Source organism: Betta splendens, chromosome 3 (assembly GCF_900634795.4).
Source record: "Betta splendens chromosome 3, fBetSpl5.4, whole genome shotgun sequence".
In the NCBI taxonomy this organism is placed as follows: domain Eukaryota; kingdom Metazoa; phylum Chordata; class Actinopteri; order Anabantiformes; family Osphronemidae; genus Betta; species Betta splendens.
In genome coordinates, this window is record NC_040883.2 from 2,714,733 (window position 1) to 2,739,919 (window position 25,187).

The 25,187-nt window shown below is 50.5% G+C and overlaps 2 protein-coding genes and 1 long non-coding RNA gene across 5 annotated transcripts in view; 2 read left to right on the top strand and 1 right to left on the bottom strand.

Annotated features, from left to right (window-relative positions):
- LOC114852490 (receptor for retinol uptake stra6-like) overlaps positions 1-3,054 on the top strand; it is a 7,380-nt gene extending 4,326 nt beyond the window's left edge. Inside the window, exons 8-18 of one of the 2 annotated variants that reach the window (XM_029144918.3) lie at positions 112-179; positions 259-335; positions 414-475; positions 545-707; positions 775-850; positions 923-1,056; positions 1,129-1,246; positions 1,316-1,417; positions 1,499-1,662; positions 1,742-1,879; positions 1,954-3,054. In XM_029144918.3, coding sequence (XP_029000751.3) covers positions 112-179; positions 259-335; positions 414-475; positions 545-707; positions 775-850; positions 923-1,056; positions 1,129-1,246; positions 1,316-1,417; positions 1,499-1,662; positions 1,742-1,879; positions 1,954-2,324 — 1,473 coding nt within the window. In that variant the 3' untranslated portion in view covers positions 2,325-3,054. Of the gene's footprint in view, positions 1-111; positions 180-258; positions 336-413; positions 708-774; positions 851-922; positions 1,057-1,128; positions 1,247-1,315; positions 1,418-1,498; positions 1,663-1,741; positions 1,880-1,953 lie in introns of both variants that reach the window. The other variant, XM_055507458.1, reaches the window with a different exon arrangement.
- Positions 3,035-6,948, bottom strand: LOC114852491 (immunoglobulin superfamily containing leucine-rich repeat protein 2-like). Its single transcript, XM_029144919.3, has 2 exons — positions 6,764-6,948; positions 3,035-5,892 (listed from the first exon to the last, which is right to left on the bottom strand). Exons 1-2 carry the CDS (start codon positions 6,767-6,769, stop codon positions 3,865-3,867), a joined length of 2,034 nt encoding a protein of 677 aa, XP_029000752.1. The 5' UTR covers positions 6,770-6,948; the 3' UTR covers positions 3,035-3,864.
- Positions 6,949-6,957: 9 nt separating this feature from the next.
- Positions 6,958-20,949, top strand: LOC121202124 (uncharacterized). Of its 2 annotated transcripts, none has more exons than XR_005897462.2 (4): positions 6,958-7,207; positions 7,879-8,076; positions 8,436-8,537; positions 19,938-20,949. It is a non-coding gene; the product is annotated as an uncharacterized LOC121202124 (long non-coding RNA). The 2 variants fall into 2 exon arrangements; XR_008694224.1 differs by lacking the exon at positions 19,938-20,949 and adding an exon at positions 13,026-13,549.
- The last annotated feature ends 4,238 nt before the right edge of the window (positions 20,950-25,187 follow it).

Here is a 25,187-nt window from a genome sequence, read left to right on the forward strand (position 1 = left end):
AAACCAGCTCCATTTGTTTTCTTCCTTTCTATTTTAAACCGTTCTTAACTTCCTGCTAAGGTTTCCTTTTATTATAATCTGGTTAATAGTGAGAGAATTCTCTTCCTACAGGACCTTGACAGCAGCTACTACGCCGACTATGTGAAGTCGCTTCTCAGGAGGAAGCCGTCGGACGTCGGGTGAGCTGGACACAGTGTTTGTCCTCGATCGGTCGCCACGGTGACGTCTAAACGAGTCAGTGTCCACTGTTGTGTACAGCTCTGCAACAGACAAACCAACACTGGCAGAGAGACTCCTGGAGGTGCCCCGGAGCTACCTGTACATACCTGAGAGAGGTGAGGAGCCTTGTGAGGAACAATAACAATGGGAACTCCTCCGTTGCTGTTTGTGGAGCTTGTCCGTCTCGCCTCCAGTGTTCCGTTTCCCTCTGAAGCTGGCCGTGTCTGCGTTCGTGGCCTTTGTGTCCATCTACCACGTAAGTGCCCCACCAACCGCCGCCGTTGGTCAAAGTGCCCTGTCTGGACCCCCCCCTCTCCCCCCGCAGACCGCCCTCCTGCTCATCGTGCTGGTCGTCCCCACGCTGCACATCGTCCGCGCCGGCATCGATGAAAACATCGCCTTCCTGCTGCTGGGCTTCGGCGTGGTTCTGTCTGACGACCGCGCGGAGGTGGTGAGGATTGTGACCTTCTACATGTGGCTGCTGGAAGGTGCGTACGCTGCGCGTCCACGGTCTGTGCAGTGGCAACCGGCTCATTTACGGCTGCTTTGTGTTAGTGTGCTACGTCTGCGCCGTGACCTCGTCCTGTCTGCTCAGTCTCATCATGCTCATGAAGTCCATGGTGCTTCACAGGTAAAGCCTCCTGTTATGCCGCTCATCGTCCCCAGTCTAGATCCTAAAACCCCTCTGGTGACTTTGCTGCAGGTCCAACCTGAGAGGCCTCTACAAAGGAGACGTCTACAACCTGTACAACAGCGTGAAGACGGTCAGCCCGTCCAAGCCGGCCGTGGTGTGCTGGACGGGCCTGACCGGGTTCCAGGCGGCGCTCGTCAGCCTCGGTCCGCCTCCACCCCACCGCCCCCCCTCCGCCCGCGTCTCACGCTGACCTGAACGTGTTCCTGTGTTCGCAGGGCTGGCGCTCCAGACCGTGGTCTTCTTCATCTGCTTCCTGTTCCTGGTCTTCCTGGTCGTGATCCCCGTGTTCCACGGCCGTAACCTCGCGGTGTTGGAGGTGGCGGGAAAGGCCTGGTGAGTGACGGCTCCGCAGGCAGCGGCTGCCGGGCGCGACCGCCGCCGCTAACGTCCGTTCTGCTTCAGGCCCGTCTGGGTCGCGCTGGTTCTGGCCACGGCGCTCCAGCACGCCACCGCTCAGCTGGCGTTCATCAAGAAGGAGGCGGGAACCAGAGACCTGACCAACCGGTGAGTGACGCTCGCTGTGAGCGACCGACGGGCAGCGGTGACGCTCCCCACGCGTCACGTCGTCTGCTTCGTGCTCTGCAGAGAGAGTCTGTACCTGCTGACGTACCTGCTGTTCCTCATCAACACGGTGGTGGGACAGGTCGTCGCCATATGGAGAATGGTGATAACGGCGCTGTACAACATCGTCCACTTCGGTCGCATTGACCTCAGTTTGCTGCATCGCAGCTCTGAGAGCTACGACCCAGGTCCATGCAGCAACACATGATGCACAGGCAGAGACACCATGAGCCTCCAAAATGACTCGTTTTAGCTTTTCACTCCCAGCCTACAGATACTACACCCACTTCCTGAAGGTGGAGGTCAGCCAGTCCCACCCAGTGATGAAGGCCTTCTGTGCGCTGCTGCTGGACGTCATGGTCGACCGGCGCTGTGGCGACCGGAAAAAGAGAGACGAGGAAGAAGGTACAAGGAGAAAAGTCAAAACATTCACCTTATACGATATTAGCGCTGGTGCTGAGTCCTGCTGCACCTCCCAGGGGTCCAGAACCGGCCGGGCCGGGCGGCCAGCAGCAGGAGGACCCGAGCCCGCTGGCAGCTGCTGTACACGCTGGTCAACAACCCGTCCCTGCTGGGCTCCAGGAAGCACTTCCAGACCCGGCAGAGCTCCGAGGGCTTCCTCAACGGAACCCCCGTCCACCGCTGCAAGAGAAGCAGCCAGCAGGAGCCCGGCAGAAGCGCGGGCGAGCCGGAACCGGGGCTGCAACCGGGGCTGGAGCTGGAACCGGGGCTGCAGCCAGAACCGGGGCTGGAGCTGGAGCTGGAGCTGGAGCTGGAGCCGGAGCCGGAGCCGGAGCCGGAGCCGGAGCAGCCCGCCGCGAGCCCAGCGGACCAGGAGGAGGCCGCCTGAGGGACAGACGGCCCGAACCTGATGGACCCTGAGGCCTCGCTTCACGACCAAGACAGTACCACTTCAAATAAAGCCCAAATTCACAAATCAAACGTGTTCAACACATAGAGGCCTTTTTATCTGGACTCAGTTTAGATCAACGTAAACGTCAGAACTAAAGCGCAGCAGGTCGATTGAGGGCCTCAGGTTAATGCCGGCGTTGGCACAGATGATCGATAGTCTCTCTCTCGCTCTCGCTCTCTCTCTCGCTCTCTCTCTCTCTCTCTCTCTCTCTCTCTTCACTCTTCGTTTTTACGTTACATCGTCTTCAGTCAGTTTTTAACAACTGGGTCAAACTAAAAACGAGATCTTGTGAACTTCGGTTTCTTGCTTGTCTTTAGATATTTGTACGTGACATTGAAAGTGAGAACTAATATTGTTAAAGTAGACTATTATTTTTTATTGTCTCTTATTATTATATTGTCTTTAACTAATTGCAGCCCTTTTGATTGTTTCTGTTCGCTGTTTAACCTTTTATTAATTCATGGTTCAGTTTTATGTTATTCTTTTATATTCTTTTGGTTTTAACCTGTATTAAGATAAAATGTCAATCTGAATCCGAACCATTGTGGACCATTCATCTGTTTGTGATGTAAATAGATTCTATATGTAATGGGATAATAGATATACAGAGTCATTAATGTGCACTGATGTTAAATACAGAAGCAAAGTATTGGTGCGTCCAACTTTATTGAGGCTTTTCTTTATTGAAGATTCAAAAAGTGAGAACATTTGAACACTTCAGTAAAAATGAAAGACTCCACTTTACTACTGGGTCTAAAACAGGAAGCACAAATCTAACGTTAGCGTTGCCAACACACACTGAACACACCGGGCTGCAGCTCTCAACCGAGGCAGCGGCAGACAGGACGGACACATGACCCAGATACAACACAGCAACAACTTCACACACACGAAGCTCCAGCACGGGGTTAGATTCGACGTGAGCCGAAAACAGCTGCACAGGAACACGCTTGTCTGTTCATCACGTTGACACATTCATTCATTCTCCTGTGATGTGCTTGTTTTTCATCCTTTGCATTTAACACAGTGGTGGAAACAGTGTATGTTTGTAGATGCTTAAATGTTGTGGTTACTTTCTAATGAGGAGGAAACTGAGCTTCGTCTGTAGGTTACAGCTAATTAAAACCAGTGTGCAGGCGGTTCTGACCAGTAAAAACACAGCTACAGAACTGGAGCATTTATTACTGTGTCCCAGTGGTCCATCAGCCAACAGTCAGAACATACTGTTCCTACAGTACACGGAAGCTCTGGTCCCAGAAACGACAGATTCACCAGGTAAACGAAAGGCTAGGGTCGAATCACACCCCGTCCCAGACATTATTTTTAAGACACAGCGTTTGTATCTGCACTTCTGCCTGCACAAACACATACTTAACACCTGGCACACGCGCGTCGTGACGGTTGTATGTATTTTGACGCTGATGCAACTTGTACTCGTGTCCGGGGACCAGTGCCTGTACTGGTCTGGCCCCGCCCCTCACTGGCTGCCTGTGATGTTCACGGCCTCGGCGCCCAGCGGCAGCCTGTCGCTGTACTCGGACCCGGCCTCGCACTCGTCCAGGTTGCTCCTGCACTGAGACTCGGCCACCACGCTCTCCTCCGTGTCGGCCTCGTGCTCCTCGTCGCCGCTCTCCGTCTCCTCCTCCTCCTCCTCGCCCTCCTCCTCGTCCAGCTGGCCGATCCTCCGCTGCGAGGCCGCCTGCGGCGCGTGGAGGCTGAAGTTGACGGCCAGGTGCCTCTCGGCCTGGTACTGGTCTTTGGCCTTCAGGATCAGCTTGTAAGTCTTGCTGCGGTACTTGTAGACCAGGTGGAAGCAGGTGGCGCCGAGCAGCGGCACGGTGGACACCGTCAGGAGGCAGATGCTGACGGAGATGATGATGAGGAGGTTGGGCACCTTCCTCCTGGTGGTGAACAGCACCTGGACCTCGCAGTCCTCCCCTCTGTAGGTCAGACACAGGGAGTAGTTGGTGCCGGGACGCAGCCCCCTGAAGGAGTACGTGTTGACGCCGTCCCTGATCCTGGACCACTGCACGGCCGCGTGCCTGCGATCGGCGGCGACGCACAGATACAAGCCGTCGGAGTCGACCCCCTGCTGGGCGTCCGCAGCCCCGGAGGAGGCGCCGGCGCCGGCCCGACCCGCAGCTCTGTCTCTGGGCATGAGGAGAGGGTTCAGACGCACGGTGGCCTCTGTTTCCGACACCCCGAGAGCAACGACGCCGAAGTCGAACGTGTAGTGCTTGACATCGTCCACGCTGCCGTTCAGCACAGGGCTGGAGATGTATCTGGTGTTTGCCGTCACACCACATTTACTGAGACGCGACGGGCCTCTGGACCTGCTGTTGGCCTCTTGGGAGGGCGGGACGGTGGCTTTAACTTCAGTCTCTGCATCAGAATCTAACGCGGACATCGTACTGGTTGCCTGACGTGTGAGTGGGTGAGTGGGTCGTTCTGCAGGCGTTGACCTCGGTGGAGTCGCCACTTTCACCAGCACCCAGTCGCCCGCTCTCCCAAACTCATTTGTGGCTGAGCAGCTGTAGTTGCCTCCGTCTTCTGCCCTGAGCTTTGAGATGACGACGGTCCCGTTGCTGAACACTGTGACGGGCGGATGGAGCAGTATCGGGTCCTCGCCGGCCTCCGCTGAGTCCTCAGTGAAGGTCAGAGCCAGCTCCTGCTTCAGGCGCTCGCTGTGGATCCTCCACATCACCAGAGGCTTTGGGTTCCCGTCATATTCACACGTCAGGACCAACGCGCCGTCCTCGTAGAAGCTGGTGTTTTGGAAATCCGGCTCCGTTCGTATCGTCACCTTTGGCCTCGTGCACTTCGACTGCGGCAGCTCCTCGATCACTTTCCCTTTAAGATTCTCTGGAGTTGCACAGGTGATCAATTCCTTTTCTGGGAGAGTGACTGTGTTGGATAAAATCCAATCTCGGAGCCAGATGAGCGAGCAGGTGCATGCGTATGGATTATTATATATCTGAATATGTGACAAAGACACCAAAGCATCGAATGTGCCTTCGGCTATGGTTACAAATTTGTTATTGTTGAGCCGAAGGGACCTCAGGTCTTTGAGGTTGGCAAAGGCGTCTTTGGACACGTGGGTCATTTCATTATGGTTCATCTTCAGCACCTCCAGAGACGTGAGGTTCTCCAGATCCTCCCAAGGAAAGTGCACCACTTTATTGTAGCTGATGTCCAGGTTTCGCAGACGGACCAGCGGCGCCAGAGAGCCTCGTTCAACGCATATGATCTCATTGTGGGTCATCCACAGTGACGTCACCTGGGTGGTGTGGTCAAAACTGCCAAAAGGTATTAAAAGGATTTTGTTAGCAGCAAGACTCACAGATGTGACGTTGGGGGGGAGTTGTTTTGGGACTTCAGTTAAGTCTCTGTTTGCACAGTCAGCAAAATGACGGCCATGTTTGTCTGAGCAGACGCAGAGAGACGGGCAGCCGAGTCCAGAGGAGACGACTGAGGCGATGCACAGCGTGAGGAGGACGATGTGCCCCTGACGAACAAGAGCACAGGCCATCGATCAGTCAGAGCAATCAGATCAATCAGATCAATCAGGTCAATCAGGTCAATCAGAGCAATCAGATCAATCAGGTCAATCAGTGATCTAAAAAAAAAATTGATCTAAAAAAACACTGGCATAATGCAAATGTGTTGTTCTCACTCACAGACGCATCCGACATCACTGCCGCAAAATCAGGAGCAGCGTCTGCACATTAATTATTCATCAGACAAACACCTGTAGAGCTCTGTCTGAAAGCGGAGGCTTATTTTCCATTTACTTTTTTTCTTCGTTCTGCCTCGTGCGTTATGACGTGACAGGTCAACTTTGCTCGTGCAGGTTTTGTTGAGTACGCCTCAATTTTCACAGCCACATCACAATATTAACGTGGCATTAATCCGTTTTTATTTTGCCTGATTTCAGTGAGTGATTGCGGTTTAAGAGGTAAATGCTGATGAGATAAAGGCTTCAGTGGGTTCAGCTCGGCCTGGTCCTTCTGTTAATAGATAACTAACATGCGTCATATTGTTCATTCCTCACAGGGCAGCTGCGTTTCCTCAGCACGTCGCCTGTTTCCATACAGATGTCGCCGCATTATGGAGGATAATTAAAAAAAGACTCGCAGTTCCTCCACTCATTTGTGCTGTGAGTAAAGCTGGTTCCACCACCAGAGCAGCAGTGGCGGCGGCGTCGCCGGCTTCCGCCGCTGGCTCCGAACTGCGCAGCAGCCTCCGGGGCTCTGTCCTTGGTGCTGAAAGCGTTTGTTTACAGCGGCGGCAGCGCTCGCACGCGCCGCACGAGCGTCATCACTGCGACTGTGGTGTGACTCATCAGTACCAGAGAACGAGGATCCCTCACTTCTTACCTGCATTTTCTGGGTCAGTCGGCGTTTTCAGTCAAAGCAGCCTAGATCCGTGCTCCGTTCAAGTTGGAGGCTGAAGTTGCATGACTCCGCTCCCACACGCTGAAAACACGCGCACACCCACGCAGGATGATGTTTGCTCCCTGTGTCCATATGTCATTGTGAGTTATCTGCCCCCTCCGCACGCCCCCATCAAGCAGTCAATGCAGTAAAAGTATGAAAGTATGAAAATCAAATGATATGAATGTTGTTTAAGGCAAACATATATTTACAATTAAAATAATTTATGATAAAAAAAAACTATTTATTCCAGCGTTATGCTCGCTGTTATTCACTCACCTGGCCACGCCCACTTGATCAGTCATTTCCTGGTTCCCTCGTGCTCTTCGGGCTGATGATCATGATCATCTTCACCTGCACTCAGCGGCGACGTCACCTGTTGTTCAGGTCAGTTGTGCTTTCATTGTTTGTTTGGTACTTAAGTCTGGTTGGTTTTGTATGTTTGTGTCCCCGCTCCTGCTGTTGGGACTTTTTTGGACTAAATTTGTGATAATTTCTTTATCTCGTTCTTTCACACTTTAAAATCAAGTGAAAACACCATCATAAGCTTGAGCTTTGGCTGAAGGCGAAACTGCATCGTTCCTTCCCGTGTTGGAGTGTAGTGTGGCGTAAACATCATAAAGCTCCTGATGCTCCAGTTTAAAGTAGATCTATGATTTATTTGATCTCTGGAGCAAAGAAGCAAAGTTTCATCTGGTGCTGATTCTTGCAATAAATGAGGTACTTGGTTAAGTTGAAACTAGCTTCTTAACAAGATTAATGATAAAAAATAATCTTAACTAGGGGACTAGTTTAGTTTTTGTGAACCATCATATTTTTTTATAAATGAAAGTCAGTGACAGACAACTGAGTCAGAGCTTCCAAAAGCTGCACTACACTCCTGAAGAAGTCCTCTGTTCTGATGCAGCAGTCAGTGATGAAGCCTATTTGTTTGAATTTCACGTGTGCAGTTGCTCAATAGTTGGCAACAGCAGTGTCTTGAGATGATTTAGAACGTGTTTGAGATGAGGCCAGACAATTAAGAACCGTCCTGTTTCTACTGAACTGGTTGTTTCCAGCCAACATCCTGTGCAGCAGTGTGAAGGCAGCGTCTGAAGCAGGAGGGTGACTCTGAAGGGATGCGGCCTCGTGGGTGTGCAGCCCCAGCCGCCCAGCAGGGGGCAGCGTCCACCAAGTCACGCAGCGATGGACGAACAAGCTTGGACTTCTGGGTCAAATCACAGTGATTCCAAATGGTCGGGTCGACTTACTGAAAGGTAATGAAATGGTGCAAACAGCACTGACACATTTACACCATGTAAAGTTGCTTGATAAAGACAAAGTATGAAACAACTGAGTCTGGAGCTGTTTTTGTGTCTAAACCACTGAGGCCGATTCTCATCCTCGCTTGTTCACCAGTTAGTTGCTAACATTCTGTTGTTCACAGGTGAGGTTCCTACTGCTGCGTAACCGGTCCAATTAAAGAACCTGAAACCCCTGGAGAACTGTTGATATATCGATGTATTGGCTCCTGTAACGTCCCTCTGCCGACCGCACACAGCACCTGTCATCTCCACCCGTTCACCTCCATAATCTGAAGCCTAAACATCGCCTGTTTGTGTGTTGTTGTCTTCAGCCAGTGCTGATCGATCAATCATTCAGTCACTTGGACCCGAAGACGAAGGCGCGGGATCGATGAAGTTATTGCTTTTGATCCCGCGAGGGCGCGACCGTCCAGGTAAGAGTGCACCGGTTCCACCTCCTTCATAACGCAGCGACCAGAGAAACGTGAGCTCACGGCATTAGAGCCAGCGTCAGCGGTCAATTAAGCTTTTACGCCTGTTCCCGGGGGAGCGGTGTGTTTGTGTACCAGATTTCAGGGCAATCCATCCAGTGGCTGTTGTGACATTTCACTCAGATCTCAAATGTCAACCTCATGGTGTCGCTAGAAGAAAGTGATATTTCCTCTGGGGAGTTTTAATGCGTGACACTTTATTTTCCAAGCCTTGAGACAGTAGTGGAGATATTCCAGCGGCTCCAGACTGACGTCGCCCTCTTCCTTTCTAAAAACCACCACAGGGATTGTGGGCATGAATGTGGCTTCGTGCAGCTTTCTCACCCGTTTAGGGTTAAGAAAATCCATCTGTGAAGGCACCAGAGGTTGGCGTGCAGTCGGTGCATGACATTTAGCATTAGAATCCAGCTGAGATGGAAATTAATCAAGTCGTCGTCCATATTTCACACATGCAGAAAATTAAAGAGAGATCACACGTGTCAGCACAAATTGAAGGGAGAGCAGCGCTCACCTCCGCCACCTCTCCCCGTCTGTGCATTTCCCTGGTAACTTCCACCCGCCGCTGGAGGAGAGCAATTAGATTGGAGCCGTAATGTGTTTCTATTGCTCCTCCTGTGAAGCCCTGCGGTATCGCAGCCCTGTATGGAGAGCCCGCGACAGCTTGGAGGGCTTTAAAGAGCCTCATTTACCTCCATAATCGTCTGCAGTCATCAACACGTTAGCGGGGTGTAATGCACTCATGCAAACGCAGTAGACGGAGCGAGTCTCGCAGCATCGGTCTGAAAACGAGGGAGAGCTCTTCGACAGTGCTCGGCTGGGAAAGAATTAACATAGTGGAGACGCTGCATTATGCAAATGTGTTATGGTTCCTCTGTGACAGCGCTGGTAAATTGGATGATGTTTTATGATGATGTAATAGTGAGTAAAGGCCCGGCGGATCAGTGCATTTAATACGTCCTTGATATGAGTCTTCCTCCCCGAGCGAGCGCCTCCTCGCCTCATCCTGCTCGGAGACACCAGATACCGGCGTGCTTCCAGATGTCTCCCACAAGCTGTTATGAGTCTGAGTTCAGGCTCGCACAGTCAATAAGACAATAAACCAGTGTTGGATTAGCCTGTGGATGAACGGGGGACGAGGCTGAGTGGAGCCGCTGAGGCTGTTAAACCTTTTCTAAGGGGATGAAGGGATTGGAAATGTGTTTTGGCTGCACAGAGGCTCATCCAGCAATTATTTCATTTGGTTTCAAACAAAAAGGAGGAGGCTGTTTTTTGCGTGTGTGTGTGATGGTTTCGCTTCTTTGGGTGAGGTTTGCCGTCTTCCTAAGGATAGATGCATCATCAGCAAGGTCAGACACTTGAAGGCAAACGGGCCTTAATCCCGTTACAGTGGCCCGGCTGAGTGAAATAGGGCAGTAACACACAGGGTGGCGGCCTTGGGTTTGTTCTGAAGCTCTAAGCCGTTTGTCTGCGGTAACACAGGCTCCATTTACTCCTGATTGCCTGTGACTGCTGACCTCTGAACCCAATCCACAAAGGTACCGCAGGAGGAACCATCAATACTGGCAGCGAGTTGTTTTTGCCTCTGGGCTGGTGGATAAACGCTGCCCTTGGTGAAAACACACTCGCCCCAAAGAAAAGCCCAAACACACACACGCCGGACACAGGATCCGATCTGAGGGACGTCTCCTGGGATCTGTTTTCATAATTACTGAGATACATTTTTATCTCTAGATGAATCCACACCCTTTACGTAACAGGGGGCACTAGGATCCCATTAACTTTAATACGACAAGTCCATTCTTGAGAAAAATAAAAGATCAAAAAGTAAGATTGCATTTTGTGGGTCTGTATTGACTAAAGTTGGACCCAAGCAGCCTGTGGTCCACACACGAGACGCTCGTTAACGCTTTAATCTGCCCTTTGTTTGAACTTTGCATTATGAATAAGCCTGTGTTGCCTTTACTTGCCTCAGAAGTGCAGTCGATAGCGTGATGCTACGAGCTAATGTAGCGTGGAGCTCAAAGATCAATCAGCGGTTAATCTCTCCAACCAGGAAACGCTGTACAGACACGATTTGCTGTTTCACTGTGGAAAGTAAAGGGAGTCATTTCTGCTCAAGTAGATTAATAGTTTAACATTTTGGCAAAAACTTAATTTCAGTTTGAGTTCGATGCAGCAACACAAAGGAGGAGACTGTGATTGGATAGTTTATCTCAGACACACTGAGCAGAACCTCCAGTCTCTGTGATTTAACAAGCAACCGTCCATCTTTTCTGAAGCTCACTGTCCAATGTGTTGTATCTCGTGTAGCAAAGACTCAATTACCGCTACTTTTGGTGGCTTTGATTTTCTTTAAAATGTGTGTCATTCATTATGAAGGACGAACGTTTCCACGATCTCTGCTCACAGTTAAATATCAACATCTGAGCATCCTCGACCCAGCACGTTTGTAATGTTCACGTGAATCCTCTCAGCGCCTCGTCTAGAACTGAGTTTCGAAACGGTTGCTGTTTGTTTTCAAAGTGATCCACTGATTTGATCTCTCTGGTTCCTCCACCACATGAACCCAGCTGTAGTTTGAGTTTGGTTGAAGGTGTGATTAATTGTCGCTTCATGGGAGGAGGCCTTGGTTTTGAACATCACCTAGTATGAGGCCTTGGTGGGAAACGATATATTTGTGTGTTTCTCCATCCTTCTCCAACTTTGCTGTTCTGTGCTGCTCTGGTTACGGGTCCAGCAGCTCTTGTTGGGGGCCTGGCACCTTGGGCCGGTGCACTCTCTCTCCCCTCCCCTCTCGCCCGCCCGTTCTCCCATCACCCAGGGAGTAAATATATTCATCTCATCCTCTCTGGCCACAGAGGTCACAGCCTTATCTCGCCCTCTGCTGTAGCGCTGTCAGCTCGCCAGCCACAAACCATAACTTCTGACTGCTAGCGAGAGCGCTGCGTGGTCAGAGGCCAGCGAGGAAGACAAGTAGGTGGTGTCACGGGGGGGGAGATGGAGGACGGGGGAGGAGAGTGAGCGAGGAGGGAAAAGCAAGCAGCAGCAGCTGCTCTGGGTCTACTGTCCTTCCAGTCAAAACTGGACAAACGTGGCTTCCTGCAGCTGCCACTAGATGTTAACAAGCAGCCGCGTTGCACTAATGAAACCACTTCCCTTCTTCGTCTGAAGCACGAGAAAATGTAATGAATTGACTGGTTCTTTAAAAGCCTCGAGGCCTGAAAATTAGTCTAAATGACTTTCTAAGATGAATATGTTTTGCATCGGAGCAGCACAGGAGGAGGAGGAGCGTGGTGGGGGTATTACCCCCCCCCCCCCCCCCCCCCCCTTCAGCGGGCAGTGTTTTACAATGCAGCCGTCAGATGTAGAGGAAGACGCTTCCACCAGAGTCCCGTTAATTAACCACATCAGTTTCTTAATGTGATCAGTTTTAATTAAAGCAGAGTTTAATCTGGAGTAGTAACAAGGGGGTCGCGCTGGGGGGGGGTTACGCCGCAGCAGGCAGGTTGCCTTAATGCGCCAGCGTGGACCTCTGTGAGACCGTGTGTTTGAGCCAGGAGCTGCAGCAGCCCCGCTTTCCGTCACTTCAGATTTGTGGGCGTCTAATTAATATGGATGGAGCATTAAGCCTTTTGGACTCTGGTGCCTCTCATTTCATGACTATTAATGATTTTAATGAACTGGGCTAATAAGGCCGTTTTTCTCCGCTGAGCTCTGGAAGGGCTGTCGGACACACGGCGGGGTCAGGAGGACGGGCTCCAGCCTCCACGTGGGAAATTAAAGCGGCGCTCGCAAACCCATTAATGCTACAGCGTCTGCTCATCCGACGCTGCGTGAGCCACGAGCAAGTGTTTATCACAAGGATGGGAGCAAAATGACGGATACAGGGGATCCTGTAACACGGAAGCGCTTCACTTGTTGACTGAGGCCTGCAGCATCATCACTGATGAGCGAAGTAAAGGAAGTCAAATGTCCTCCTAAAATCTGGTCTTCAAGGATAAAACTGCAGAGATTGTTCCTCAGCTGAGACTGAGCTCTATATTTGACCGATGGATCTGTGACCAAGACAGAATGCATGAAACAAACACACAATAAATAACAAAGTTGCCTCATCCTCTCTTTTCAGCCTTGTTAACATTAAAAACTCAAAATATAAATAAATAATAGACATAAACGTATGTTCCTTTATGATAAATGAATGCTGACTTCATGCATCTGGCTGCTCCCAAACGTATTAGGCCGAGTAGAATTTCCTGGACATTTTCCAAGCGAGGTGTGTCTGGAGACGGCTCCGAAAAACTCTCCTAAAAATCCTCAATAGAAGCTGCCGAACTTCAGACAGAACCTTAATCAGCTTAATGAATGACAAGCCATTTTAGGTGTGAAGGGAAAGCAGCTTTGATTCATGAGGATTTCTCCCCTTCTGTTCAGGCTTCACTCAGTGAATCTCCTCCGGAGAGCTTTTGTCCTGTCCTGCAGGAATGAATGTGTCTCATCTCATTTTCGCTCGCTGAATCGACGCGGAAACAGGGAAACGTAATAAAGTAGCGGCGCTGCAGAGGCGCCGCTGGATGAAATAAACAGCACATTGTGCGTCTGAGTCGTGTGTTCTTTTCACAGCGAATAACAAGGTGAATTCTTTCGGTTTCTCCTCTTTCACGTCCGTAATCATGATGTGAGAAAGTGTTTCATCACTAACTTCAAGGTCCCCGTTGAAAAGGAAGCGACCCTGGGCAGTTCCTCATGCGTGAAGGCTTGTGACCTTTGATGCCATTTCACACGGGACGCTATCCTTGACCGCTGCTCTTTACCCCCACCCCCACCCCCCACCGGGCCTCAGAAATAATCTCCCTCCAGCTGATAGGCAGGCATTGATTATCACCTCACTGCAGCAGCGCGGAGCTGCTGGACTGGAGCCCACCAATCACAGCTGGGCCGGAACCCGGCGAGGAGGAGGAGGAGGCCCATCCTTGACTTCATCCTCGCCCCATTCTCCTCAGCGGCTGGGTCGCATCACGCCAACGTGGCTGGCCTTGCGTGGGGAAATTTACAGCCCGCCGTCGCCATCTGTTATGTGGCCGACGCATGATGCTGCAGCGCGGCTTTGTATTGTAAATGTGCCATTAGCATTCATGAAGGTATTTACATGCATTCACAAGCTGCACCGCTGGTATTTATACCTTCCAATGCACAGTGTCCTCACGGCTCGTCTAAGTTATGATGCTTTTCCTTAAAGGGGCGGCGCTGCACGTTAAAACTCCACTTTTGGGTCAAACCTTGAACTTTGAATCCCTTCTGTAATGTCGCCTGAAGTTCTCTCAGCCAAAGTAAACTTAAACAAGCAAAATGAAAAACTTTTAAATGGAAGTCACTGCTTCAGTCAAACAGCAACATATAATATTCTTTTGAAAGTTTTGCAACAGCCACAGGAAGCTACTGGCCATAACTGAGGGCTAATGTAGCTTTTACTATAGCTCGTCTGCACAAGGACATCCTGACAGTGCTCCTTTCAAACGCTACACATCCTGAATTTAATCCAATAAAAAATTTACTCTTTTGAAAGATACATCAACAAATTTCAATTTCAATAAGTTCACATTTTTTCCACACAACAGTCAGGGGCCCAAGTGAACGCTGAAAGAGGCTTTTCATCTCGTAATCATTCCTCCTCTTAATATTCACCATGAATTGATCCTTCCACAAAGAGAGGAAGCGATGGGAATGAGCCTTTCAAAGATTTCAACTCGCGTGCGTAAAGTGAATAAGAGCCTCCAGGCGTCTGAATTAATCAAATCAAGTGGATATTGTCCAAAGTGTTCCGGTGTTAATTTCTTTTTTTGTGTTTCCAGTTGAGGTGCAGCTAAAAACAAAACTGGCTCAATAAGATGTCGCACTGAAAGCTCAGGTCAGTGGCTCAAAAGCTTTCAAATCCATTTCTACTAAAATGAAACCCAAAGCACCTGTTGTTTGGGTTTAAAGCGCATTTCCTCACAAATTAACCTAAAAGAGAAGATAATCACTGTTGCAGTTTAGCTGCGTACAAAAGACATTCTCCAGCTCTTTTTCACCAAATTTTTCAAAATCTTTCCATTTGTTCCGAAGGTTCAGAGTCAAACGTTCGCTGATTAGTCTAAAAAACTCCACAATTACCAATATTGGAACAATGTGACACCGCTGCACTCTCCACCCGGAGTACATCAGCGTGAATGAACGAGCGTAATAACAGTGAAACGTGACGGGGAGATGAATGGCTGCAGCCGGTGGCATTTAGCTGCGAGATCCTCTGCCGGCTGGAGACGTGCCTCCTCTCCTCAAGGCCTCGCTGCCTCATAGTCTCCTTGGCTCTTGATGGGTGAGGGAGTGGAGCTAATATGGCCGTGGTAGCTTTTACAGCCGCATCTGTTACAGATGCTAACTATGTCATTTGTCCTGAACGGCGGCGGAGGCTGGCCGGGGTCCTGCAGGTCTGGCTCCAGTCGGAGGCGATGGCCGTGCGCTCCGTGGAGGACGGACAATGTTTACACTCATCCCTTCACTGCGTAACTGCTTAATTCGGTCATTAGCGGGCTCCTAACTGCCACAGTCATTATTTTTCGTCACCGTTAGAGCCTCTTTTTTAATTAAGCAAGTTTTTTAATTAGATGTGCAGAATTCGGGCCTACAAATGGGCTGTCGAGGTAATGAAGTAAAGGCCGGCTTTCTAACGGCGGAGTGGATAAAGAGAGCGAGCCTGTGTGCGTGTTGGGTAATGGCAGCTCTCTGCTGTAGAGACTGATGGTGCTGGGCCGCTTATTGTGTTGCTCCGTGATGAATGTGTTTGTGAGGGGAATAGCGATGGGGGGGGGGCCTCGCCACGAGGCAAAACGCTTTCTTCATATTAGTCACCATTGACATCCTATTTTAGTGTGGCTTGATCCAGTTAGCGCTGCCGCAGCCAGACGGGCTGCTGCTGCCGCGCATGCGCACGTGCACGTGCACGTGCACGCGCCCGGCGGGACGAGGACGCGCCCTGAACGGCGGCGGCCCGGCATCGACGTTCACCTGCATCTGCATGTGTCGCCGGCTAATTCGCAGCGTACGCGTCAATACATCAGAGGCTCCGAACGGAGCTGAACACAAAGGAGGGCGAACGACATGGGCACAAATCAATCTCCCGCCTGATGATAAGAGTGAACACATGCTGCCGCTCGGAGGAGCGACACCCGGCGGCCTCTGCAGACATTGGTCTGTGACCAGGTTATTTATTTAGCACGACCAGGCCTGAACAACACCGGCACCACTAGCCTCGCGATCCAGCAGGAAATAAGTGCCCTAAACTGTGATTAAACAGAGGAGGTGCGATGCTCGGCCGCCGTGTGTCGACGCCGCGGCGCAGCCAGAACGCGGCGGCCATGTTCCCACTGCTGCGGCGCAGCCTCGGCCTCGGCTCTGCCTCCGAGCCACTATTGATCTGAAACGCATTAGTTCTGCACCAGGGGACTAAACGAGGCCCGCAGAGATCACGCAGCAGGCTAAAGATAGGCTTTTGACTGGAGAAGAAGCCGGAGCTGCACAGACGCACACTTCATCCCTGTTGGTTCTGACCTCATGGCTGCTTTCGGGGACTTATAACATACAAATCAGACTCTACGTTGCTGGTCCTGCATGTGGTTGCACGTCACTGCCCTGATTTGAATGGCACACGTTGCCTGTTTGCAGACACATTCTAGGAAGGATGCTGGAACGCGGCTTCTGAGGATGCGGACGCCTCCCAGAGCCAGATTCCGTCACGAGGGTCCCTGGAGAGAGGCCTGACAGAGAAAAGCCATAAGACAGGCTTCAAAGGACACGCAGAGATTGCCTGCCTGCATCGTCCTCTCTCCTCCCCCTCCTCATCTCTGCCCCTCGCTTCATCCATACATCAGATGGAGCAGACAGAGGCGCGCTGCAAGGCAGCAATGAGGGGACGGCTACGTTGGCCGCTCCCTGGAGGCTCCGGGAGATTGCCTCCATTTGGACGGCGCGTCGGTGGCCAGGGGGCTCTTCTCCCAGATGGCCCCGCGCGGCGTCCGCATCCCTCTGATTTCCTCACCAGCTTCCGCTCGGGGCCTCCAGCCTCTCCGTGCCATCTGTGCCCGGCAGATCCCGGGCTGGAGTGCTGCTCTCTGAGTAATCTCTGCCTGAGCCCCTTTGATCAGGGCTGCGGCGCAGGCGTGGCCGCGGGGGGGCGGCCGCACCAGGCGGAGCCCCCCACAACCAGCAAGTGGGTTAGAGCTGCAGAGACCGGTTTCCACGAATGCAGCATCGAACTCGGGCTATATGGATGATGCAAGTTCCTCACTGCTGCTTCAAACCTTTGTGATGTGGATCATGCGGCCGGTGGTCCATCATGTGTAGCGTTGGCAGCTCAGAGCTCAGGTCCACGCGTTCTTCAGCGCGCTTCATGTCCTGTCCAGCAAAACAAACTCTCCTCCTCCTCTTCGCACTTCATGTTTTCCCATCGTGGCCCTTTTCTGTGATGTTCTAATATTCTCACGTCTCCTACATCATATTCTTCCCTTTGCGGTGCCGCTTCTGTGTCTCTCGCCTGTGCTCTCTGCCATCAACATTTGCCACGTTGTAACGATGATCACAGGACCGGGAGGATTTCGCGAGCGGAGTGGAGGCAGCACAGATGCCAAGCTAGTGTGTGTGTGTTCTTCTGTCTCACAGCCTTTTCATGCACTTCACATTTTTCCCTCCGAGGATTCAGGCGAAGGCAAAGGAGATCCGGGCGCGTGTTTGTTTTACACTCTCCCACTCAAAGGGAAATATTCATTAGGCCTCGGTAGGAAATGGAGAGGATGAGAGAGAATCGGGGAGGAAGACGAGGACAGACAGACAGGCAGCGGAGGAGAGGGCGAGATGAGAGGTTTACGTGGGTTCCTCCGTTTCCAACCGTGATGAGAGCGGATCAGCGCCGTATTACGGCCCAGCAGGCGGCGCCGGGCCTTGGCGCTGGTGCATCTGGGCCGGGCGTTGGTTTGTTCGTACGGCACGACTGGAGCAGCGGTGATGTAATACCAGAACCGAGAGAGACTTCTAATGCGTGGACCACGGGAGGGAGACGCATCACCGGCGCTGACGGACGCCTCACGTTCCTCATCTCTCATTCTGACAAATGAGGAATAATTCATACGACTCCCGCTGGTTTTTAGCCAACGGAGTCTACGGGACCTGCGTTATTTCTCCTCGGTGCCGATGGAGTCACTGTTTCTTGGGTTATTTCCAGCGGCTTCGGCTTTATCACGCCATTCAATGGTCATTATCAGTGGTTATCAGCCCATACGTATGAGCCGGTAGGTGCCCATCTACCTGCTGGCAGCGGTGAATAGGTGCAGTAGGTCGCCGTCATTGATCCGTAAGGTTGATCACAGCTCGGATGATTTAACCAGCAGAGTCAGTGGGGGCGCTGTTGAGCGGTTGTTGTTCAGAGGAGGATCGAAGTTTTGGGTTTTGATTTTTTAGCAAGCATAACTTAGCAAGTAGCTAGCGGTATTGTGTTAGCTAACGTCCGAAGGTGCTGAACTTAGCATCGTAGCTACAGGTAGCTGCTAGCTGTTAGCGAGTAGGCAGAGCAGGCACCTACCGGCCCATACGAATGCGCTGATAAGTTCTGATCAGCCCATTCCTTATGGCTGGTAACATCCGACGCGGGTGTTTCTTCTGCCCCAGCGTTCTGACTCGGAGGTTTGGGCTCCGTTTAAAGGGTGCCGGAGAAAGACACAGAGCCAGAAATGCTCCAAACGGTCGGACGGTGGTTTGAACGGTGGCAGAGAATGGATTCACAGTCAATACGCGCTTTGTGTGTGTGGCTTTGCTGTGAAGGGCACCGAGAAAGTTTCCAAAGTTGCGCTCAGAGCTCAGAACCGGTGCCAGGTTATGCTAAAGTACAGAGCTGCTATAAACACTAGTAGGTGGTGTCGTCGGCACCTCCTGGTGTTCATAGCGGTTCTGTTTAACTGCATTAGGAGGCGGAGGTGTTGGACTCGGCTCTAATTGTGTGAAGAAGCAAAAGTGGAGTTTGTCCCGTTCCCATTGTGCAGCGCAGGAAGCGACGGGTGTGTGTTTGCTGTTGATTCATTAGTTCACGCGCCGCCTTCAGGTGCACGTCGGCCGTCTGGACTCCTGTGCGTTCCTCCCCTTGCGTTTGGCTGCGTGTCGTGATCTCTCCGGCGTCCTTGTCGTACCGATCACATAAAAATGAATGAATCCTGGCCGTTTTGTGGAAAAAGTGCGTTTTTTTCTGGTCTGTTGACAAAGTGACTTCATCACAACAACCAAGGACACATCAGCCCGTTTCCTGTGCAGCAGACAATCACCTTGAAACGCACAATCGCTGACGACGTGATCGTCCTGCTGTGTTTTCTGTGAACAATGATCCCGACGAGGCGTCCAGAAGCATCAAGGAGAAAGATCTCACACAGAACAGACTGCCCCTGAACGCATCGCTTACAGGGACGCTGCTCCCCGCGGTCTCACGGCCGTCACCGTCGCCCCCCCCCCCCCCCCCCCCGCCCCCAAATCCTGCCCGCATCATCCCTCAATCCGCCCGCTCCCTCATTGATTTTCTATTCTCCATCTCCTCCGTCTCCTCTGAGCCTTCAGCCTCTCTCTCTGCGCCTCCTCTAAACAACAGTCTCTCTGACTCCCTCCTGATCTGGTCAGAGTTTCTCCTCCTTGACAAGGTCGAAGCCCCAGCCGCGCTCTGAACCGCTTAAGGTCCGTAAATGGAGATGTAATGTAATAGAGTGGTGGGGTAATAGAATCTGTGAAGGCTGGGCCTGATCTTGTTAGACGGAGGCTCGGGGCTCCTGAGGTATCAGCACCTTGGATTAAGACTTCGATGAGGACCCCCAACTCTGAGACGAACGAGGAGGCCATTTTAGGATTCACTGCACCTACAATGGTCCAGGTGCATCAAACAGTCCTTGGTGACGCTTTCTCAAGCTTGTCGGCAGTTTCCTCCTGTGAAAATGTTGCTTCTTAAGAGCAACTGTAATTTTGGACATCTTTTCCTTTAGAACTTTGATTTAAATTTGAGCCTGACAAACTCGCTCCACTTGACACGGACCCCGTGGTCTGTGTCGCAGACGCTGCGACGCCTTTAAACGCTGTTCCATAACTCTTTTTCATTATTTTCTACAGTCCGTGCCTTTGTCAAATTAAGGTTAACTGTAACAAACAGAAATCCAATAGTAACCAAATAATAAAAAATCCCCTGAAGAATGATTATTTTGAAAATACTTTTCTTCATCAAAAGAAATTCTTGCGTGTGAAAAGAATTCCTGAAGTTCTCAAGGCTGTTTGTGATTAAACCGACAGACGAGGAACACGTCGTCCGGCTCTGGATGCATCGCTGCCTCTCTGCCCGTCGTTGGTGACCTTCAGCTGGACTCTGATGCAGTGGGACGTCAAGCCGCCGAGCTGCAGCGTGTCACCAGAACGAACGGCCGCTGCTCCCAGAGCGACGCGTGGATACATCACCGCCGCAGGCGTCCCGCCCCGTGGAGCGGCGAAGAGCAGGCGATGCTGGAATCAGCCGCGGCGGCCGCTCATCAGCTGACGGCGTGGAGCCGTGGATGCAGACAGGCCGGCGCTTCACGCGCGGCAGGAGTTACGGCTTCAGACCAAACTTCCCAGGGATTCACCGCAGCTCAGGTCCAACACCAGCTGCCGCGAGAGGCTCCACACCAGTACCCGTTTACCCGCCAGCATCCGTGCGTCCATCTCTAACAATACATTCAGGCTTCGCCCCGCGGTTCAAGCGCCGTTTGATAAACATCCCTCGGCTCCTTCAGTGATTAATGACGGTTAACGAAATTGAATTAAGGTTAAGAAAGACACGGCTGCGGCAGGGGGGCGGTCAGAGGGGGGGGGGCAGCGGCCGCTTGAAGGTAGCAAGTGCGGTAAATAACTTCTTTAGAGGAAATATACGGCGGCCCCTCCTCCGCGCCCTCGCTGCCACGCCGAGTAATTACTCGCCCCGGCCTCCTGTAATAATTCCTATTACAAGCAGAACGGAAGAGTCGGTAACTCAGCGCGCGGGACAAGGTGAAGGCAAGGCCACGGAGCAGCGGATCAATATTTCATTTACTCACCCTGCTCCGCCATCCCGGGCCTGGATCAAATTCAGCAACAGAGGCAGATGGAGGGAGCGAGCGGGCGAGAAAACGGGAGGAGAGGAAGAAGAAAAGAAACAAGGTCCATGGAAACGACGACACGCGGCCTCTAATTTCCTCTGGGTTTTGGGAGGAGGAAGAAGGGAAGCACAGGCTGTGGAGGTGGTGATTGTAGAGGTCAGGTGTGTGTGTGTGCGTGTGTGTGCGTGTGTGTGTGCGTGCGTGTGTGTGTGTGTGCGTGTGTGTGTGTGTGCGTGTGTGTGTGCGTGCGTGCGTGTGTGTGTGCGTGTGTGTGTGTGTGTGCGTGCGTGCGTGTGTGTGTGTGTGTGTGTGTGTGTGTGTGTGCGTGTGTGTGTGCGTGTGTGTGTGCGTGTGTGCATAAATGTATAGAGATGCTCCCACAAGGTCGTCAATCACACAATCGTGGGAGAAATATGAAAGCGAAAACAAAAGCCGGCGCCGACTGTCGCTGGCTTAAAACCCCTACGACGCATTCGTCCTTGTGCTTGAAGCTAATTGCTTTTTTTCTAATGTAATTGAACGTTAAAATGAAAAAGGTCAGAAGATCCACACAGATAAAAAAAAGTATTTTAAACCTTGAAAATTTTCCATCTGAAGTTTCCACATCTGATTCTTTCTCATGGTTCAAACACATTTCTCGCTGTGGAAGCGGTTTCTTGTGCTTGACGTCTCTGCGGCCGAGGACAGAACCTCCTCCTGCATCCGATCACTGCTCCACAACACATTCTTATTTCCTTCCTCGTTAGCGTTTCTTTGTTACATCATCATCCTTAATCACTACCTGCTCAGCATCCGCAGCCTTCAAATACTACATTACAAGACTGACTTCATCAAAGGGCTGTCACAACCTAAAGGTGAACGAAGGCTAGAAAATCACTTAAAAACCATTTAACTTCACAAATATTAAAGAAAATATTTACAAAGGAAAATCCTGTTGAGTGATCTTCTAAATAAAAGTTTAATTACGGCGCTGCCAGGTATTTGTGTATTAATTAAAGAGTCAAGTGAGAAAATCTACAGAGTATTTGCCAAAGATAGAGAAATCAGCCACTTTAGCTGCTTGTGTCTGGTTCTAACTTCACACCGAATCTGAGAGAAGCAATCAAGCAGCACCAGTGGGCAAATATTCCAGGGCGACGCTCGCACCGAAGCTGCTCGTCGTGCGCTGCGACGCTGAAAAGGGCTCGGATCAATAAGGGAGAGCAGCCCTGACTTCCCCCGTCTTCCTTCACAATTGCCTCGGTCCTGTCCGAACCACAAAGGTCAGATTACCTGACGGGAGGACGGGGGCGCGGGGCTCATGCATTAAAGACCCACGCCAGTTATGGGCTTTGGGCTGAAGGAGGTGGAGGAGTGAATTTAATAAATAACAAATTCCCCTCAGCTCCGCGGAGCCATGCTTTGTGTTTAATTGCACTGTATTGATTTTTCCCTCTCGTCTTCTTTTCATTCTTCGGCCGGGCATTGCTCTCATTTTGGAACAATCAGGTGGCCGAGGTGGACCTCAAAGTCGAATGTCATTTATTTCCCCCCTCCTCCTCCTCCCCCTTCCTCCCATTCTCCTGTTGTTCTCAACCTTTCGCTGCCCACGGTCCCAGTGACGTCTCCTCTAGTTTCGTGCTTTTTGTGGCTTCTTAACCGTCAAGGTTGTTTTTAAAATGACTTTGAACACTTTATAGCCGTTTGTGATGAATACAAGAGGATTCAACAAGCGATTCCATACAGTTTTCTTTCTGTGTGTGAGGCCAAATGGAAAAGAGGAAACATAAAGCATTAGCTGCCGAATCTTGAAGAAGAGCCTTCATAATGACGCCTTGAGCTATAGAAATGTCCCGCTGCTCTTTATAAAGAATAAAACTCACCCTAACCCTCAACTTGACCCTCTCACCATCTTTTAAAACACAGGCACAAAAGGACAGTCTTCAATTAATTCTTACAGGGTACTTGAGCTCACATTCTCCAAGTATTTATTATCATAATTTCTATGAATTTCCCTCGGTTGGCATCATCCTTCATCTTAATCGAAGTGTCAGAAAGTTTACAAAATGCTTTAAAGGTGAAACAAAGTGCCGCAGGAGCAGGCGGCACGAAGCAGCAGCGAGTCCATCACGGCCCATAAGAAAAGTGGGCTGATCTAACTCGTTGTGTCAGCAGCCCTCACCTTTAAATAAGAGCATCTGGTAAATTATGTGTTTGGAGCCAGTGGGGCTTCGAGTTAAATGGCGTGAATGGAGCCGCTGCAGCTCGACCTGTGGTCTGATCAATCAGGGAGCGGCCTCGCGCGTCAACAGCGAGGGCCCGTCCGCCGGCGGAGGTGTGTGTGTTCATCTAAAAGGAAAGCAATTTGCAAGGATCGTCCCTTTTAAAAGCTGATTTGACATTTCTTGCCATTATGAGCACAATGTGCTCTATTATGGAATGAATGGCAATTAGGCGCACAGGGAAATGTCAGCTGAATTACTGCTCGCGGAGCTGAACCTGTTGACACGCGGCCACCGTCGCCCACTTCGGTCCTCCTCATCCCCAACTACCTGGAAAAGCAGCTTCAGGTCTGGAGTAAACTTCTGGCTTTCACTGAACACGAGATGGAAAACAAACAAGACAAATGCCTCAGGAAAGTTAAACGAGGCTCAGGGAGGCCAAGGGGTCGCAGTTGTCGAATATCAGTGTTCTCAGTTTGTTTGTCGGGTTCAGAAGCCACCAAACCCAAGGTCTGCGGCACTAACGTTGACCCATGACCCACTTCAGCCGACGTTTGCACAGTTAATTGTGGACCGGCCCGTTTGTGAGAGCGATCACTGATTGGCAGCTCAGCGAATCACTGAAGAGAATATGAATTGAAACGTCAAATAGATGCTGGCGTCGCACTTATTCACAAACATGTTTGTTTGAACCGTGACACTTACAGCTCTCTGTTTATAATTACATGCAAAATGCTTCCTGACTCCAATCAAAGGGCTTTTGACCCATTTTTAAGGACGTTTCCCTGAGCTGCGCAGAAAACATCCATTTCTTTTGGCTTCTTTGCTGTTGTAAACACACTTGCAGATTTGAGCATTTAGCTTTTGAGTGGCACTCGAGGCGTCACGGTGGCTGCGTGCACAGCTGGAGGGTCTGAAAGAGGAATACATCTACTGCACACGGCTCATAAAAGCACAGCTGAAAAAAGAGAGTAACAATTTAAATGGAGAAACATTCAGATTTTTGGCTCAAAGACTAATCTTTCAGATGACCTCGCATAAAGAACTCCCCCACCGCTTGGTTTTATCCCTATTTGTCAGTAAATTGTAGATTAATTAAACCAACTTCAACTAAAAACTGGTAGCATCCCACACACACACACACACACACACACACACACACACACACACACACACACACACACACACACACACTTCATCCGTATCCTCCTTCCTGCACAAACTCAGTAATCATCGATGGCAGTTTTCCAGTGCAATCCTCCCTTAGGTCATGCCTCTTTAATTATCCAAACAGGTCAAAGGTCACAGACACTTATCATGTGGCAGGAGGTCAAAGGCCAGCCAGCGGGGTCACAAAGGTCAAGGCAGTTGTGGGGCTCAGGGAGAACGTGGCAGCAGCTCCTGCTGCTTACTAACCAGACGTGATTATTGTCGGCCATCAAGGAATTGATCAGCGGCTGCTCCGCGGAGCCTGACGGCTCAGGCGCTCGGTGGGTGTTGATGCAATTCAAGTCAAGAGGACAAACAGCAGTTTTCTAGGGGCGCATTCTGTACAGTAACATAACAGCAGTGTACTGTTATCGACCCAGTAGCGCAGAAGAACTCGATCCAGAACTCGTTTTAAACTGGCTAAAAACTAAAGTTCTATTGTAATAATAAGAATGTTTCCACTTTGGGAACAGTACTTTACACAAACTGCGTTATTACATTGACTGTTAAGAGAACAAATATTCATTTACTAACATCAATGTTGACAGGTAATGTATTGAGGAATAACAATAAATAACATTAATATCACATCAATTTCCAGTTAAAATGTAAATGACTGTGTTGAACAGAACTTTCATGTTGCGCTGGAGGATGTGACAGTCTGATGAATGTCCTGGACGGTCACTGAGCTCCACAGCATCCATCACACGCAACAAACGGAAATAATTACTGGAGCTTTGTGTTCGTTTGAGGAAGTGGAACGTGAGTCTAAACTATGAAGCACTCGAATTCTGTGATGCATTTCTGTGATAGACACTTACTAGAAATGACTATTTCATATTCTGCTCATTCAGAGGATGCTTTTGAATCTATTTTAGTTTATAGTCTGATTATTATGAAAAGCAAGAACTAATGAATGAATAAATGAATGTACAGTTACAGTCCTACAAGCTGTTTTGTCATCCTCTATTTTTCCATTTTTCTTCTGAGCTAAGCTTATTTATCTATACTGTATGTTTGCA